Source organism: Zeugodacus cucurbitae, chromosome 3, assembly GCF_028554725.1.
Source record: "Zeugodacus cucurbitae isolate PBARC_wt_2022May chromosome 3, idZeuCucr1.2, whole genome shotgun sequence".
NCBI classification, from domain to species: Eukaryota; Metazoa; Arthropoda; class Insecta; order Diptera; family Tephritidae; genus Zeugodacus; species Zeugodacus cucurbitae.
Window position 1 is genome coordinate 7,012,904 of NC_071668.1, and position 18,194 is coordinate 7,031,097.

The following is an 18,194-nucleotide window of genomic DNA, read 5'->3' on the forward strand; positions in this document are numbered from 1 at the left end:
GACATATATACTGCCGTTTAAATTATAACCGGTGGTTATTCTTACATAATTCAAACTGCTGGTTAAATTTAATAATTTCAAAATAAATACAAACTCTTCAAAATTCCTTTATGACTCACCTTTCGAGCAAACCGGTTGATGTTCAATCACCTGGCACTCCTGTTCACGTCCACAGGGATTGGCAGACGAGCAGGGATCCAAGCATACGCCATTAATGCAGGCACGTTGTGTTGGGCATTCGTCGCTTGAAGCGCAACCGATTTCTATGGAGCGTCGCATAAATAACGAGATAGTGCAAGAGAAAGGGACAGAGTGTTAGGTAACGCGCGCAAGGCGAGAGGAAGAGAGGAAGAGAAAATATATGCAATTAGTTATATGCAGTGATTAATTTTTTTTACTTTATTTTCAACTAAAATATAATGTTATAAATAAAGCAGGCAATTGTTGTTAAATATAAATATATTTTTTTAATTTTTTTTTTATTTTTTTTTTCAATTGTTTAATTGTGAAAGCTAATATTATTGTACGCCGATTGTTTTAGTTATTTTCTTTTTGGTGGAGTTGTGTATTATTATTTTTTTCTTTCAAATAATTTAGTCAGTCAAGTGTAGTAATATTTCCTCATTTGTTTGGCTTGTAGAATAGTTTTTTGTTAAAGGAGTTATATTATTTTTTTTATAATAAAAATAAGCGTTTACATGCAGCAGAAGCTTTTTTGAAAATATTGTACTCATTTTAGAAAGTAAAATTAAAATGTGAAATAGCATTTCTACGCTACACTAGAGAGAGTAAATATATTTGTACAAAAGTGCCAGCATTAGTTTTAGTTTACAGTTAGCCGAAAGCGTCTACATACTTTCGTATATACAAAAATAATAACAAACATGCATTACAATAATTTACTACGCACTACTACTACGGTGGGACATATAAAATACTTGTTTAGTAAACCGTTAACCAACATTAATGACGAACAACTACATATATTTATTTACAATATATGTTTTTTTAATTTTTACATAAATATTTGTTTTTCATTTTGTACATAGTTTTTTATATAAAATTTATGTTATCAATATTATTGTGCAATAAATTTTTATATCAATAACATTGCGCAATAATAATTTTTATCAATAATATTGCGCAAAAATATTACTATCAATATAATTGCACCATATTTTTATTATCAATAATATTGCGCAATAATCTTATACTGTTTTTTAAATTATATTTTCTTGTATTAAATTATTTTATGGTTAGTCCTACATTCAAATTCTTTGCCAAATATTTACACAAAAACATAGTTGCATGCAACAAATGTACGCAGGATTGCTTCGCGTGCGAGCGCAAGCTCAAAACCGTTGTCCTCGTAATACAAACATACAATATGACGGGCTGCTTTGGTGACACAAGGCATGCGACGGACGATTTGATGAACGAGAGAGAGAGCGAGATAGATGTTGAAAATGATAGAGCGTTTTCGGAAAAGAGTGTTGTGGTGATAAAAGTGGTGATTGTATGTGTGCGTGTGGGATCATAATGAGTGTTGGAAGAACATAATTATAACTTTCACATGTGGAGCAACTAAAGTTGTTTGCTCTCTTGAAGAAAACACATAGTAACAGAGGTAACATGCAAAACACAGAGAGAGATAACTGTGATATACGCGCTGCCCAGTCCAACGTTGCAAATATATTTTGTATGTAACTAAGAGCAGGGTAAATGCTTTCCAAGTTGATGATCCACAGATAAGGCGAAGATACTTATAAAGAAACATACGATCCAATAGAAGAACCCCCAGAGGTGCTCACGCTTTTTTTGGTGCGTTTGTAAGAAAAACTCACGAGAGCGAGCACAAGTAGGAAATTGAGGGTTGTGTATAGGGGAGTGTGTGCGTGTGTTGGGGGAAAAACAGATAGAATTCAGTACATATAAGAGATACGGTTTTCGAGGGTAATAGCATACCATATAAGACTTTCACAATAAGAACACGATAACACAGACAGAAGAAATCAAAAAAGACATTAAACAAAGACAGCTGAGCGGCAAAGTCACATAACGTACACTAATAATTAAATGAGACACAATTGAGAGCGAGCGAGTGAGAGAATATGAGCGAACGAGAAATATTGAAAAAAACACGTATAAAATGATTGCTCCATACATGCATGATACGTCTATGATGGGTGACTCAGATATTGATGCGTTTTGTGGTAATAATATTCCCCAGATAACAGTTGCATTTTCAAGACTTTGCCGCTCGACACAGAAATCATACGAGTAGTAGAGTAACATTTATTCAGCAGACAAATAGTAGTGTGTAGGAGAGTAGAGTAAAACAGAGTAGACTAAGTGGATAGGAGCGGACGTCCTTGCGGCAGTATCCACCGGTCGTCGCTATAAACCGAAACCCCCGCATTGCAAATGCATTCCATCGAAGACAATATAACAGATGTCTTCGATTTTTTTGCTAACTAATTTAAGAAACAAGCTTTTCTTCTTGTCATATGTATACATACATACACACTTATGAAGTTACCTGCTATTATATGACAATCGGTAGTATTTACATCAGCTGCGTTATCGCAAAAGCACATGGGCACATGCTCGATCGTGCGACAGATCGAAAAATTCGGACTATACATGTGACAGAAAGTCGGCAAGAGTAGGCAAGGATCTATGCATTTTCCGCGTAAACAAAACTCTTCGTTCGTACAGTTATTGTCAGTCGCGCAAGTTGTCAAGGGTACGGTCGTAGGTGGCATTGTACTCGGTAATTGTGGTCGTGTCGTTTGATTGGCGAGAAAGCTTCGTTCTGTTGTCGTGATATTTGCGCCGAGCGGTGTTTGTTTGGTGGTAAGTGGTGTTATTTCGGTTGTGGTGAGTAACAGCACTTCTGGAGTTGTCGACTCTACGTAGATTGGTGTTACAGTGACGGTTCGTTGTGTTAGCGGTGTCTCCGTGCCATAGCCCGCAGGTGTAACTATCTTAATTAATTCACTTGTTGTGCTAATTGTAGACTGTGGAGTTGTTGTTGTGAAATTTACACCTGGAAGGGGAGTAACCGTAGTTTCCCCTGCAGTAAATTCTGTTACATACCCAGGTGTAGTAGTAATTCTTTCTCTATCAATTGATGTTGTAATATCTTTTGAAGAAATTTCAGTGACTGAGGCGGGTGTGGTAGTAAATCTTTCTGCACCTCCAGGTGTAGTTGTAGTTCTAACACCAGGCACTGCCGTATATCCAACTGTGGTCTCTTTTGAAGGAATTTCAGTGACTGAGGCGGGTGTGGTAGTAAATCTTTCTTCACCTCCAGGTGTAGTTGTGGCTTCCGGTGTTGTGATTCTCACACCAGGCACTGTCGTATATCCAACAGTGGTCTCTTTTGAAGGAATTTCAGTGACTGAGAAGGGTGTGGTAGTAAATCTTTCTTCACCTTCAGGTGTAGTTGTAGTTCTAACACCAGGCACTGTCGTATATCCAACAGTGGTCTCTTTTGAAGGAATTTCAGTGACTGAGGCGGGTGTGGTAGAAAATCTTTCTGCACCTCCAGGTGTTGTTGTAGCTTCTGGTGTTGTGATTCTCACACCAGGCACTGTCGTATATCCAACAGTGGTCTCTTTTGAAGGAACTTCAGTGACTGAGACGGGTGTGGTAGTAAATCTTTCTTCACCTCCAGGTGTTGTTGTAGCTTCCGCTGTTGTGATTCTCACACCAGGCACTGTCGTATATCCAACAGTGGTCTCTTTTAAAGGAATTTCAGTGACCGACGTGGGTGTGGTAGTAAATCTTTCTTCACCTTCAGGTGTAGTTGTAGTTCTAACACCAGGCACTGTCGTATATCCAACAGTAGTCTGTTTTAAAGGAATTTCAGTGACTGAGGCGGGTGTGGTACTCAATCTTTCTTCACCTCCAGGTGTTGTTGCAGCTTCCGGTGTTGTGATTCTCATACCAGGCACTGTCGTATATCCAACAGTGGTCTCTTTTAAAGGAATTTCAGTGACTGACGTGGGTGTGGTAGTAAATCTTTCTTCACCCTCAGGTGTACTTGTAGCTTCTGGTGTTGTGATTCTCACACCAGGCACTGTCGTATATCCAACAGTGGTCTCTTTTGAAGGAACTTCAGTGACTGAGACGGGTGTGGTAGTAAATCTTTCTTCACCTCCAGGTGTTGTTGTAGCTTCCGCTGTTGTGATTCTCACACCAGGCACTGTCGTATATCCAACAGTGGTCTCTTTTAAAGGAATTTCAGTGACCGACGTGGGTGTGGTAGTAAATCTTTCTTCACCTTCAGGTGTAGTTGTAGTTCTAACACCAGGCACTGTCGTATATCCAACAGTAGTCTCTTTTAAAGGAATTTCAGTGACTGAGGCGGGTGTGGTACTCAATCTTTCTTCACCTCCAGGTGTTGTTGCAGCTTCCGGTGTTGTGATTCTCATACCAGGCACGGTCGTATATCCAACAGTGGTCTCTTTTGAAGGAATTTCAGTGACTGGGGCGGGTGTGGTAGTAAATCTTTCTTCACCCTCAGGTGTACTTGTAGCTTCTGGTGTTGTGATTCTCACACCAGGCACTGTCGTATATCCAACAGTGGTCTCTTTTGAAGGAACTTCAGTGACTGAGACGGGTGTGGTAGTAAATCTTTCTTCACCTTCAGGTGTAGTTGCAGCTTCCGGTGTTGTGATTCTCACACCAGGCACTGTCGTATATCCAACAGTGGTCTCTTTTGAAGGAATTTCAGTGACTGAGAAGGGTGTGGTAGTAAATCTTTCTTCACCTTCAGGTGTAGTTGTAGTTCTAACACCAGGCACTGTCGTATATCCAACAGTGGTCTCTTTTGAAGGAATTTCAGTGACTGAGGCGGGTGTGGTAGAAAATCTTTCTGCACCTCCAGGTGTTATTGTAGCTTCTGGTGTTGTGATTCTCACACCAGGCACTGTCGTATATCCAACAGTGGTCTCTTTTGAAGGAACTTCAGTGACTGAGACGGGTGTGGTAGTAAATCTTTCTTCACCTCCAGGTGTTGTTGCAGCTTCCGGTGTTGTGATTCTCATACCAGGCACTGTCGTATATCCAACAGTGGTCTCTTTTGAAGGAATTTCAGTGACTGAGGCGGGTGTGGTAGTAAATCTTTCTTCACCCTCAGGTGTACTTGTAGCTTCTGGTGTTGTGATTCTCACACCAGGCACTGTCGTATATCCAACAGTGGTCTCTTTTGAAGGAATTTCAGTGACTGAGGCGGGTGTGGTACTCAATCTTTCTTCACCTCCAGGTGTTGTTGCAGCTTCCGGTGTTGTGATTCTCATACCAGGCACTGTCGTATATCCAACAGTGGTCTCTTTTGAAGGAATTTCAGTGACTGAGGCGGGTGTGGTAGTAAATCTTTCTTCACCCTCAGGTGTACTTGTAGCTTCTGGTGTTGTGATTCTCACACCAGGCACTGTCGTATATCCAACAGTGGTCTCTTTTGAAGGAATTTCAGTGACTGAGAAGGGTGTGGTAGTAAATCTTTCTTCACCTTCAGGTGTAGTTGTAGTTCTAACACCAGGCACTGTCGTATATCCAACAGTGGTCTCTTTTGAAGGAATTTCAGTGACTGAGGCGGGTGTGGTAGAAAATCTTTCTGCACCTCCAGGTGTTGTTGTAGCTTCTGGTGTTGTGATTCTCACACCAGGCACTGTCGTATATCCAACAGTGGTCTCTTTTGAAGGAACTTCAGTGACTGAGACGGGTGTGGTAGTAAATCTTTCTTCACCTCCAGGTGTTGTTGCAGCTTCCGGTGTTGTGATTCTCATACCAGGCACTGTCGTATATCCAACAGTGGTCTCTTTTGTAGGAATTTCAGTGACTGAGGCGGGTGTGGTAGTAAATCTTTCTTCACCCTCAGGTGTACTTGTAGCTTCTGGTGTTGTGATTCCCACACCAGGCACTGTCGTATATCCAACAGTGGTCTCTTTTGAAGGAATTTCAGTGACTGAGGCGGGTGTGGTACCCAATCTTTCTTCACCTCCAGGTGTTGTTGCAGCTTCCGGTGTTGTGATTCTCATACCAGGCACTGTCGTATATCCAACAGTGGTCTCTTTTGAAGGAATTTCAGTGACTGAGGCGGGTGTGGTAGTAAATCTTTCTTCACCCTCAGGTGTACTTGTAGCTTCTGGTGTTGTGATTCTCACACCAGGCACTGTCGTATATCCAACAGTGGTCTCTTTTGAAGGAACTTCAGTGACTGAGACGGGTGTGGTAGTAAATCTTTCTTCACCTTCAGGTGTAGTTGCAGCTTCCGGTGTTGTGATTCTCACACCAGGCACTGTCGTATATCCAACAGTGGTCTCTTTTGAAGGAATTTCAGTGACTGAGAAGGGTGTGGTAGTAAATCTTTCTTCACGTTCAGGTGTAGTTGTAGTTCTAACACCAGGCACTGTCGTATATCCAACAGTGGTCTCTTTTGAAGGAATTTCAGTGACTGAGGCGGGTGTGGTAGAAAATCTTTCTGCACCTCCAGGTGTTGTTGTAGCTTCTGGTGTTGTGATTCTCACACCAGGCACTGTCGTATATCCAACAGTGGTCTCTTTTGAAGGAACTTCAGTGACTGAGACGGGTGTGGTAGTAAATCTTTCTTCACCTCCAGGTGTTGTTGTAGCTTCCGCTGTTGTGATTCTCACACCAGGCACTGCCGTATATCCAACAGTGGTCTCTTTTAAAGGAATTTCAGTGACCGACGTGGGTGTGGTTGTAAATCTTTCTTCACCTTCAGGTGTAGTTGTAGTTCTAACACCAGGCACTGTAGTATATCCAACAGTAGTCTCTTTTAAAGGAATTTCAGTGACTGAGGCGGGTGTGGTACTCAATCTTTCTTCACCTCCAGGTATTGTTGCAGCTTCCGGTGTTGTGATTCTCATACCAGGCACTGTCGTATATCCAACAGTGGTCTCTTTTAAAGGAATTTCAGTGACTGACGTGGGTGTGGTAGTAAATCTTTCTTCACCCTCAGGTGTACTTGTAGCTTCTGGTGTTGTGATTCTCACACCAGGCACTGTCGTGTATCCAACAGTGGTCTCTTTTGAAGGAGTTTCAGTGACCGACGTGGGTGTGGTAGTAAATCTTTCTTCACCTTCAGGTGTAGTTGTAGTTCTAACACCAGGCACTGTAGTATATCCAACAGTAGTCTCTTTTAAAGGAATTTCAGTGACTGAGGCGGGTGTGGTACTCAATCTTTCTTCACCTCCAGGTGTTGTTGCAGCTTCCGGTGTTGTGATTCTCATACCAGGCACTGTCGTATATCCAACAGTGGTCTCTTTTGAAGGAATTTCAGTGACTGAGGCGGGTGTGGTAGTAAATCTTTCTTCACCCTCAGGTGTACTTGTAGCTTCTGGTGTTGTGATTCTCACACCAGGCACTGCCGTATATCCAACAGTGGTCTCTTTTGAAGGAACTTCAGTGACTGAGACGGGTGTGGTAGTAAATCTTTCTTCACCTCCAGGTGTAGTTGTAGTTTCCGGTGTTGTGATTCTCACACCAGGCACTGTCGTATATCCAACAGTGGTCTCTTTTAAAGGAATTTTAGTGACTGACGTGGGTGTGGTAGTAAATCTTTCTTCACCTTCAGGTGTAGTTGTAGTTCTAACACCAGGCACTGTCGAATATCCAACAGTGGTCTCTTTTGAAGGAATTTCGGTGACTGAGGCGGGTGTGGTAGAAAATCTTTCTTCACCTCCAGGTATAGTTGCAGCTTCCGGTGTTGTGATTCTCATACCAGGCACTGTCGTATACCCAATAGTGGTCTCTTTTGAAAGAATTTCAGTGACTGAGGCGGGTGTGGTAGTAAATCTTTCTTCACCTTCAGTTGTAGTTGTTGCTTCCGGTGTTGTGATTCTCACACCAGGCACTGTCGTATATCCAACAGTGGTCTCTTTTGAAGGAACTTCAGTGACTGAGACGAGTGTGGTAGTAAATCTTTCTTCACCTCCAGGTGTGGTTGTAGCTTCCGGTGTTGTGATTCTCACACCAGGCACTGTCGTATATCCAACAGTGGTCTCTTTTGAAGGAACTTCAGTGACTGAGACGGGTGTGGTACTCAATCTTTCTTCGCCTCCAGGTGTGGTTGTAGCTTCCGGTGTTGGGATTCTCACACCAGGCACTGTCGTATATCCAACAGTGGTCTCTTTTGAAGGAATTTCAGTGACTGAGGCGGGTGTGGTACTCAATCTTTCTTCACCTCCAGGTATAGTTGCAGCTTCCGGTGTTGTGATTCTCATACCAGGCACTGTCGTATACCCAATAGTGGTCTCTTTTGAAAGAATTTCAGTGACTGAGGCGGGTGTGGTAGTAAATCTTTCTTCACCTTCAGTTGTAGTTGTTGCTTCCGGTGTTGTGATTCTCACACCAGGCACTGTCGTATATCCAACAGTGGTCTCTTTTGAAGGAACTTCAGTGACTGAGACGAGTGTGGTAGTAAATCTTTCTTCACCTCCAGGTGTGGTTGTAGCTTCCGGTGTTGTGATTCTCACACCAGGCACTGTCATATATCCAACAGTGGTCTCTTTTGAAGGAACTTCAGTGACTGAGACGGGTGTGGTACTCAATCTTTCTTCGCCTCCAGGTGTGGTTGTAGCTTCCGGTGTTGTGATTCTCACACCAGGCACTGTCGTATATCCAACAGTGGTCTCTTTTGAAGGAATTTCAGTGACTGAGGCGGGTGTGGTACTCAATCTTTCTTCACCTCCAGGTATAGTTGCAGCTTCCGGTGTTGTGATTCTCATACCAGGCACTGTCGTATACCCAATAGTGGTCTCTTTTGAAAGAATTTCAGTGACTGAGGCGGGTGTGGTAGTAAATCTTTCTTCACCTTCAGTTGTAGTTGTTGCTTCCGGTGTTGTGATTCTCACACCAGGCACTGTCGTATATCCAACAGTGGTCTCTTTTGAAGGAACTTCAGTGACTGAGACGAGTGTGGTAGTAAATCTTTCTTCACCTTCAGGTGTAGTTGTAGCTTCCGGTGTTGTGATTCTCACACCAGGCACTGTCGTATATCCAACAGTGGTCTCTTTTGAAGGAATTTCAGTGACTGAGAAGGGTGTGGTAGTAAATCTTTCTTCACCTTCAGGTGTAGTTGTAGTTCTCGCACCAGGCACTGTCGTATATCCAACAGTGGTCTCTTTTGAAGGAATTTCAGTGACTAAGGCGAGTGTGGTAGTAAATCTTTCTTCACCTTCAGGTGTAGTTGTAGCTTCCGGTGTTGTGATTCTCACACCAGGCACTGTCGTATATCCAACAGTGGTCTCTTTTGAAGGAATTTCAGTGACTGAGGCGGGTGTGGTAGTAAATCTTTCTTCACCTCCAGGTGTAGTTGTAGTTCTAACACCAGGAACTGCCATATATCCAACAGTGGTCTCTTTTGAAGGAATTTCAGAGACTCTGGCGGGTGTGGTAGTAAATCTTTCTTCACCTTCAGGTGTAGTTGTAGCTTCTGGTGTTGTGATTCTCACACCAGGCACTGTCGTATATCCAACAGTGGTCTCTTTTGAAGGAACCTCGGTGACTGAGACGGGTGTGGTAGATAATCTTTCTTCACCTCCAGGTGTAGTTGTAGTTTCCGGTGTTGTGATTCTCACACCAGGAACTGTCGTATATCCAACAGTGGTCTCTTTTGATGGAACTTCAGTGACTGAGCCAGGTGTAGGAGTAAATCTTTCTTCACCTTCAGGTGTAGTTGTAGTTCTAACACCAGGCACTGTCGTATATCCAACAGTGGTCTCTTTTGAAGGAATTTCAGTGACTGAGCCAGGTGTAGGAGTAAATCTTTCTTCACCGCCAGGTGTAGTTGTGGCTTCCGTTGTTGTGATTCTCACACCAGGCACTGTCGTATATCCAACAGTGGTCTCTTTTAAAGGAACTTCAGTGACCGAGCCAGGTGTAGGAGTAAATCTTTCTTCACCTCCAGGTGGAGTTGTGGCTTCCGGTGTTGTGATTCTCACACCAGGCACTGTCGTATATCCAACAGTGGTCTCTTTTGAAGGAACCTCGGTGACTGAGGCGGGTGTGGTAGATAATCTTTCTTCACCTCCAGGTGTAGTCGTGGCTTCCGGTGTTGTGATTCTCAACCCATGCACCGTCGTATATCCAACAGTGGTCTCTTTTGAAGGAACTTCAGTGACTGAGCCAGATGTAGGAGGAATTCTTTCTTCACCTCCAGGTGTAGTTGTGGCTTCCGGTGTTGTGATTCTCACACCAGGCACTGTCGTATATCCAATAGTGGTCTCTTTTGAAGGAACCTCGGTGACTGAGGCGGGTGTGGTAGATAATCTTTCTTCACCTCCAGGTGTAGTTGTGGCTTCCGGTGTTGTGATTCTCACACCAGGCACTGTCGTATACCCAACAGTGGTCTCTTTTGAAGGAATTTCACCTTCAGGTGTAGTTGTAGTGCTAACACCAGTCACTGTCATATATCTAAAAGTGGTCTCTTTTAAAGGAATTTCAGTGGTTGAGGCGGGTGTGGTAGTAAATCTTTCTTCACCTCCAGGTGTAGTTGTGGCTTCCGGTGTTGTGATTCTCACACCAGGCACTGTCGTATATCCAACAGTGGTCTCTTTTGAAGGAACCTCGGTGACTGAGGCGGGTGTGGTAGATAATCTTTCTTCACCTCCAGGTGTAGTTGTAGTTTCCGGTGTTGTGATTCTCACACCAGGCACTGTCGTATATCCAACAGTGGTCTCTTTTGAAGGAACTTCAGTGACTGAGCCAGGTGTAGGAGTAAATCTTTCTTCACCTTCAGGTGTAGTTGTAGTTCTAACACCAGGCACTGTCGTATATCCAACAGTGGTCTCTTTTGAAGGAACCTCGGTGACTGAGGCGGGTGTGGTAGATAATCTTTCTTCACCTCCAGGTGTAGTTGTGGCTTCCGGTGTTGTGATTCTCACACCAGGCACTGTCGTATATCCAACAGTGGTCTCTATTAAAGGAATTTCAGTGACTGAGCCAGGTGTAGGAGTAAATCTTTCTTCACCTCCAGGTGTAGTTGTGGCTTCCGGTGTTGTGATTCTCACACCAGGCACTGTCGTATATCCAACAGTGGTCTCTTTTAAAGGAACTTCGGTGACTGACGCGGGTGTGGTAGATAATCTTTCTTCACCTCCAGGTGTAGTTGTGGCTTCCGGTGTTGTGATTGTCACACCAGGCACTGTCGTATATCCAACAGTGGTCTCTTTTAAAGGAACTTCGGTTACTGACGCGGGTGTGCTAGATAATCTTTCTTCACCTCCAGGTGTAGTTGTAGTTCTAACACCAGGCACTGTCGTATATCTAACAGTCGTCTCTTTTAAAGGAATTTCAGTGATTGAGGCGGGTGTGGTAGTAAATCTTTCTTCACCTCGAGGTGTAGTTGTGGCTTCCGGTGTTGTGATTCTCACACCAGGCACTGTCGTATATCCAACAGTGGTCTCTTTTGAAGGAACCTCGGTGACTGAGGCGGGTGTGGTAGATAATCTTTCTTCACCTCCAGGTGTAGTTGTGGCTTCCGGTGTTGTGATTCTCAACCCATGCACTGTCGTATATCCAACAGTGGTCTCTTTTGAAGGAACTTCGGTTACTGACGCGGGTGTGGTAGTAAATCTTTCTTCACCTTCAGGTGTAGTTTTAGTGCTAACACCAGGCACTGTCATATATCTAAATGTGGTCTCTTTTAAAGGAATTTCAGTGATTGAGGCGGGTGTGGTAGATAATCTTTCTTGACCTCCAGGTGTTGTTGTAGCTTCCGGTGTTGTGATTCTCACACCGGGCACTGTCGTATATTCAACAGTGGTCTCCGGTGTTGTGATTCTTACACCAGGCATTGTCGTATACCCAACAGTGGTCTCTTTTGAAGGAATTTCAGTGACTGAGACGGGTGTGGTAGTAAATCTTTCTTCACTTTCAGGTGTAGTTGTAGTTCTAACACCAGGCACTGTCGTATATCTCACAGTGGTCTCTTTTAAAGGAATTTCAGTGATTGAGGTAGGTGTGGTAGTAATTCTTTCTTCACCTCCAGGTGTAGTTGCGGCTTCCGGTGTTGTGATTCTCACACCGGGCACTGTCGTATATTCAACAGTGGTCTCCGGTGTTGTGATTCTCATACCAGGCACTGTCGTATACCCAACAGTGGTCTCTTTTGAAGGAATTTCTGTGACTGACGCGGGTGTGGTAGTAAATCCGTCTTCACCTTCAGATGTAGTTGTAGTTCTAACACCAGGCACTGTCGTATATCTAACAGTGGTCTCTTTTAAAGGAATTTCAGTGATTGAGGCGGGTGTAGTAGTAAATCTTTCTTCACTTTCAGGTGTAGTTGTAGCTTCTGGTGTGGTGATTCTAACAGCAGGCACTGTCGTATATCCAACAGTGGTCTCTTTTAAAGGAATTTCAGGGAGTGAAGCGGGGGTGGGAGTAAATCTTTCTTCACCTTCAGGTGTAGTTGTGGCTTCCGGTGTTGTGATTTTCACACCAGGCACTGTCGTATATTCAACAGTGGTCTCCGGTGTTGTGATTCTCAAACCAGGCACTGTCGTATACCCAACAGTGGTCTCTTTTGAACGATCTTCAGTGACTGAGGCGGGTGTGGTAGTAAATCTTTCTTCACCTTCAGGTGTAGTTGTAGCTTCCGGTGTTGTGATTCTCACACCAGGCACTGTCGTATATCCAACAGTGGTCTCTTTTGAAGGAACTTCAGTGAGTGAGGCGGGGGTGGGAGTAAATCTTTCTTCACCTTCAGGTGTAGTTGTGGCTTCCGGTGTTGTGATTTTCACACCAGGCACTGTCGTATATTCAACAGTGGTCTCCGGTGTTGTGATTCTCACACCAGGCACTGTCGTATACCCAACAGTGGTCTCTTTTGAACGATCTTCAGTGACTGAGCCAGGTGTAGGAGGAATTCTTTCTTCACCTCCAGGTGTAGTTGTGGCTTCCGGTGTTGTGATTCTCAACCCATGCACTGTCGTATATCCAACAGTGGTCTCTTTTGAAGGAACTTCAGTGACTGAGCCAGGTGTAGGAGGAATTCTTTCTTCACCTCCAGGTGTAGTTGTGGCTTCCGGTGTTGTGATTCTCACACCAGGCACTGTCGTATATCCAACAGTGGTCTCTTTTGAAGGAACCTCGGTGACTGAGGCGGGTGTGGTAGATAATCTTTCTTCACCTTCAGGTGTAGTTGTAGCTTCCGGTGTTGTGATTCTCACACCAGGCACTGTCGTATATCCAACAGTGGTGTCTTTTAAAGGAATTTCAGTGACTGACGCTGGTGTGGTGGTAAATCTTTCTTCAGCTTCAGGTGTAGTTGTAGCTTCCGGTGTTGTGATTCTCACACCAGGCACTGTCGTATATCCAACAGTGGTCTCTTTTGAAGGAACTTCAGTGAGTGAAGCGGGGGTGGGAGTATATCTTACTTCACCTCCAGGTGTAGTTGTAGATTCCGGTGTCGTGATTCTCACACCAGGTACTGTCGTATATCCAACAGTGGTCTCTTTTGAAGGAACTTCAGTGACTGAGGCAGGTGTAGGAGTAAATCTTTCTTCACCTTCAGGTGTAGTTGTTGCTTCCGGTGTTGTGATTCTCACACCAGGCACTGTCGTATATATAACAGTGGTTTCTGGTGAAGAACCTTCCGGAACAGGACGAAGTGTGGATGCATATTCTTCACCACCAACAGGTGTTGTGATCCTTTCACCTGGGACTGTGGTATATCGAGCGGTGGTCTCAACGGTAGGAACCTCGGTGATAGAGGCAGCTATGGTAGTGAATATGTCTTTACCAGCTGTCGGTGTACTTGCTGTTATTGGAACAGGTGTGTCAACTTTTTGTGTGGTCGTACTAAATGCCGTTGCTTGTGTCGTACTGTCATAAGATTCAGTCTCAGTTTCGGCGACAATGTCCGTATAATGTGTACGCATTTCCGTTTGATTGCCTATATACATGGTGGTGTATTTCACAGTCGTAGCAGTCGTGTCTGTACGGTCATAAGAATATGTCGGTTTGGTGGTATTCTCAACGGTAGTTGAAGGTACTTCAAAGAGTATGGGAATGCATTTAATAGTGGCATTGCCAATAAAACTATCAGCGCAGATACATGTGGCAACGCGATGTGCTTTCACAATACACAATGCAGACTCGGCACAAACGACTGTACAGGGATCGACGCATTGCCCGAGCGCGCTGCACTTTAGCGTTTCGTCACAGTCGACATCTTGTGTACAGTTGGCACCAGCCGGTGACGGAGATGGTGTTGTGGCAGGCGTTGAAGTTGTTATGGCTGCACGCATGTTTTAATGTGGAGTTTGCAATTTGTGTTTGGTAGTTTTTACAATTTTGTTTAGGTATTTTTTTGTTATAGAGTATGTAGAGTTTGTTTTTTGTACATTGTGGCGTAGAGTAAATTTTTTACATGTTGATAAGATAAAAAATATGTTAGATAAAAAATAATATATATACAATTGTAAGTAAGTAAATTCATTAATTAATTTGTGGGATTTTTGGTATTTTTTGCTTTGGTATTTTTGTAAGGGGGATGGGTAAAATATATACATAGGGGTTACTATAGGCTAATTCAGTTACCAATTGACTAGTATCGGGTTGTACTTATTAAACTATTTAGGGAACGGGATGTGATAAGGGGTCATTTATTAGTTTATTTATAGATATATCTATATATATATATCTAGATATTATATATTTGTAACTAGATATTATTTTTGGGTTTTACGTTGTTTGAGGTAGTAAGTTTTGGGTTTTAAACAATATTATATTAAAAATTTACAGTTACTTTGTACTTTGTTTTACAATTAGTTAGCTACACTGGTTAACCGTTAGTAATACTTTCGACTGTTGTTGTTGTATGTTACAAAACCAAAAAATTTCAATTCGTTTACTTTCAATTCTTTCCATGGAAATATTAATTTTGGATTAATTTGCTGTTTATTGCATTGATTAATTGTTGTTGTTGTTGGTTTTAAAAAATTGATTAATTAATTAATTGAACTGTGGCATGAGCGTGTGTGAATGTGTAGAGAGGATTTTATTTGTTGGTTAGCTTTTGGAGTTACGTAAAACTTATGAATTTCAAGTTTTCAATGACAGACAAATGTTGTTGTTGTTGTTGTTGTATTTTTTTGCTTATGTTGTTTAATTAATAACTCGATTTGTGGTAAGTGGTTTTCTCTTGCAAGAAATATGTAAGTGCTGAAAAGCTTAGCATTCTTTCGTTAAACCGTAACTGCAGTGGGCTTTATTAACGGCATTTAAAAGCAGTTTTTTTGGCAGAAAAAAAAATAAAAATAAATTTCATATTAAAAAACGCTTGAGTTCTCACTGTCAAGCTGTTGAAATATATGCGCGTTACTTGCGCAACAAAAGCGCCATGAGCGATCACTCATGGGAAGCATTTCGTTAAAACTGAAATTAGTTGGCTGCAGTAATAGTAGGAGGCGCCGCGCAGCCGAGTCGAACGCGCACCAAACGTATGTGTGTGTATGGTGGGTGAGCGGGCGCGCGCACACGGCTTGAGTGACATTAATGTTAGCGGAAAATTGTAAGAGTTTTCGAGTGAGAGAGAGAGAGAGCGCATGAGACAGTGAGCACATGTTGCTTATACTTTATTTTCTTTTGTTTTTTACTTTAACATTTTTGTTTCTGAATTTTGGTAGTAGTAGTTTTTTTGTTTTTGGTTTTCACACTTATACAACTCTAGACGTATGCTTTACCTTTTTGACATCCATTCTTGGCATCGGCTATAAATCCGGGCGGGCAGAATTTACATATCGGCTTGTGATCCTCGACGATGCATGGCGAGTTGGGCGCGCACGTTGCAAAGTCGCACGGATTGACGCACTGATACGAGCGGCACGCCAATCCCGACGGACAGCCCGCATCGCGCAGACAAATCGATATAGACGGCTGACAATCCTTCATACAAATACACACGGGCTTGTGATCCTGCACCTCGCAAGATTTATTCTCAGCACAAATGGGTTGACGACCCACCGGCACAACGCACGGACTGCGACACTTGCCTTCACTGCAGGCCATATTCGAGGCGCAGTCGTCATCGCGATAGCATTCACGTTTCTCGGGCGCACACGTCAGTTCGCCGTACTCATTAACAATGAAGCCGGATTTGCACACGCACACCGGTTGGTGACGGCGTGTCTCACACTTCTTGCTGCCGCCGCATATGAATAGCGGATTCTGGCATGGATCGGTACATTGGCCATAGTGACTGCACTGCAGCGTGTCCGGACAATCGTTGTCCTGTGTGCAGGGTATTTGCTGTTGTGGGTCGCGCGGTTGTATCGCCGTGTCGTCGGTGCACTTGGGATCTGGTTTGCATTCGACCTCGGGTCGTCCGATATAACAACTGGGGCAGGAGCAACGCGGTCGGTGTAGTACGCTCTTGCACAGCGCATTTGCGCCACAAACGCCACGCACCGAACAAGGATCAACGCAGTGTCCTTGCAGGCATGATTTCTCACTGGGACATTCGACGTCTGATGTACATTGTTCGGTGTCTAAAATGGAATTTCAAGTGGCCGAAAGAGAGAGAGAGTGAGATCGTGAGATAGAGAGACGGGTTTGATTTGTGGTTGCTAGTGATTTGCTTTGTTGTAAAAAAATCGTTTTGTTTTCACATTTTTTTTATACTTTTCAACTTACACGAGTGCATATACATGATTTGTGGGTGGGAGGTTTTAACGGTAACAAAAAGTAGGCGTGATGGTAGTACTCTCGTCAAGCGACTTCGAGCGAGATTTAGGCATTTTAAATAAGCTTTCACTGTAAAAAGCCTGTGTGCACAAATAGAAAGCGCGTACGAGTGAAAGACAGAGCGTTCGGTATAGTTTTGACAAGGGAGTTGAGTGAAAATATGCATGCACTCTGTGGGAGCGAGAGAGTTTTTGAGAGAGAGAGAGAATTTTGACTTTTTTTGCTACGCTAGCACATGCAGTTGACAGCCAAATCGAGCAGTAGAGAAAGCAGTGAGTCAGCGCGCTCACTAGTAAACGGAAATGGTGCGAGCGGGACAGCTATAGTGTAGTTGAGTGTACGCCTACGGGGGAAATAGTGTGGGAGGGAATTTTGTGGGTAAAATAATTGCGTTACTTATGTGATAAACTTAAACTAACCCTACGCTTAGTGTTCAAACAGGTACGGTGTGTGTTTTCGTGTGGGTTTTGGGAAACAGTGTCGCCGAGACTTTATATTTGGTAGACTTTTTATTCGGCGGTTTCCTGTTGTTCTGGGGATTTTGGTGACATTTAAAAACTATATTTGGTTTGTCAGTGAGTGGATTGGTACTGTGTTCGCTTGCTGGTTGGTACTGTGTGGGTTGGGGGAGGATTAGTGTGGTTCTGTATTGGATTGTTTATGCTTGGAGGTTAACAAGTGTTGTTGGATATTTTGAAGGGGATTTATACGTTTAACATTGCGGTTAGCTTGTGATATTAGAAATGCTATGCCAAAATTTGTGCGTAATTTCGAAACCATATTTCGAAAACTATAGGTTTTTAAAAAATTATAATAATTTTAAGTTTATATTTTTGTAAATTTAAAGTGTTGGAAAATGGTTATTGTTAAATACTGTGTGGGGTATTTATTAGTTTTCATTTTTCTTTTCGAAAAAAGATTGTGCCAATTCATGAAAAATAATTTGTTTTGTAAAATATAGCTGTTGTTTTTTTTTTCTACAAACAGCTCGTGTCAAAATCAAATGTATGGAGAACTGTGAAGGGGAGACATCTCACATTTTCAAGAACACAGCAAAAGTGTTTTGCTGTTTGTGACTTGTGGTTTTTGCTTGTTGTTGTTTAATTTCTGTTTTGTTAGAGTTGGTTACAAGCGAGTTATTTTTTTGTTTATGTTTTGTTATTTGAGTGAATGAAACGTACAATTTTTATTATTATTTTTTATTTTATTTTGCCCATAACGCGTTTGTTTAGTTGTGAATTTTATTAATTTTTTTTAGCGAAATTTTGTTAATTTTTATTTATAGTCAATTGCAAGCTTTCTTGGCGCATATTCGGTACAGTGATTTGTCTATTAATGTTTTATATGAAAAAAAAAATTGAATTTTATAAATTTTTTTTTGTTGGATAAAAATATTTAAATTTTTTAAATTTTAATGAGAGTTGCCACCTGTTAGAAAAGTAAATTCATAATATAATTTTACTTTTCTTGCTACA

General features: G+C 42.5%; 1 protein-coding gene across 18 annotated transcripts in view; it reads right to left on the minus strand.

Moving 5' to 3' along the window:
• LOC105219831 (uncharacterized) overlaps positions 1-18,194 on the minus strand; it is a 184,947-nt gene that overhangs the window by 59,294 nt on the left and 107,459 nt on the right. For 15 of the 18 annotated variants that reach the window (XM_054227171.1, XM_054227172.1, XM_054227176.1 and 12 more), the window contains 2 exons: positions 15,720-16,523; positions 120-263 (listed from right to left, as the gene is read on the minus strand). In XM_054227171.1, coding sequence (XP_054083146.1) covers positions 120-263; positions 15,720-16,523 — 948 coding nt within the window. The remainder of the gene's footprint in view (positions 1-119; positions 264-15,719; positions 16,524-18,194) is intronic. The other 3 variants (XM_054227188.1, XM_054227177.1, XM_054227186.1) reach the window with 1 other exon arrangement.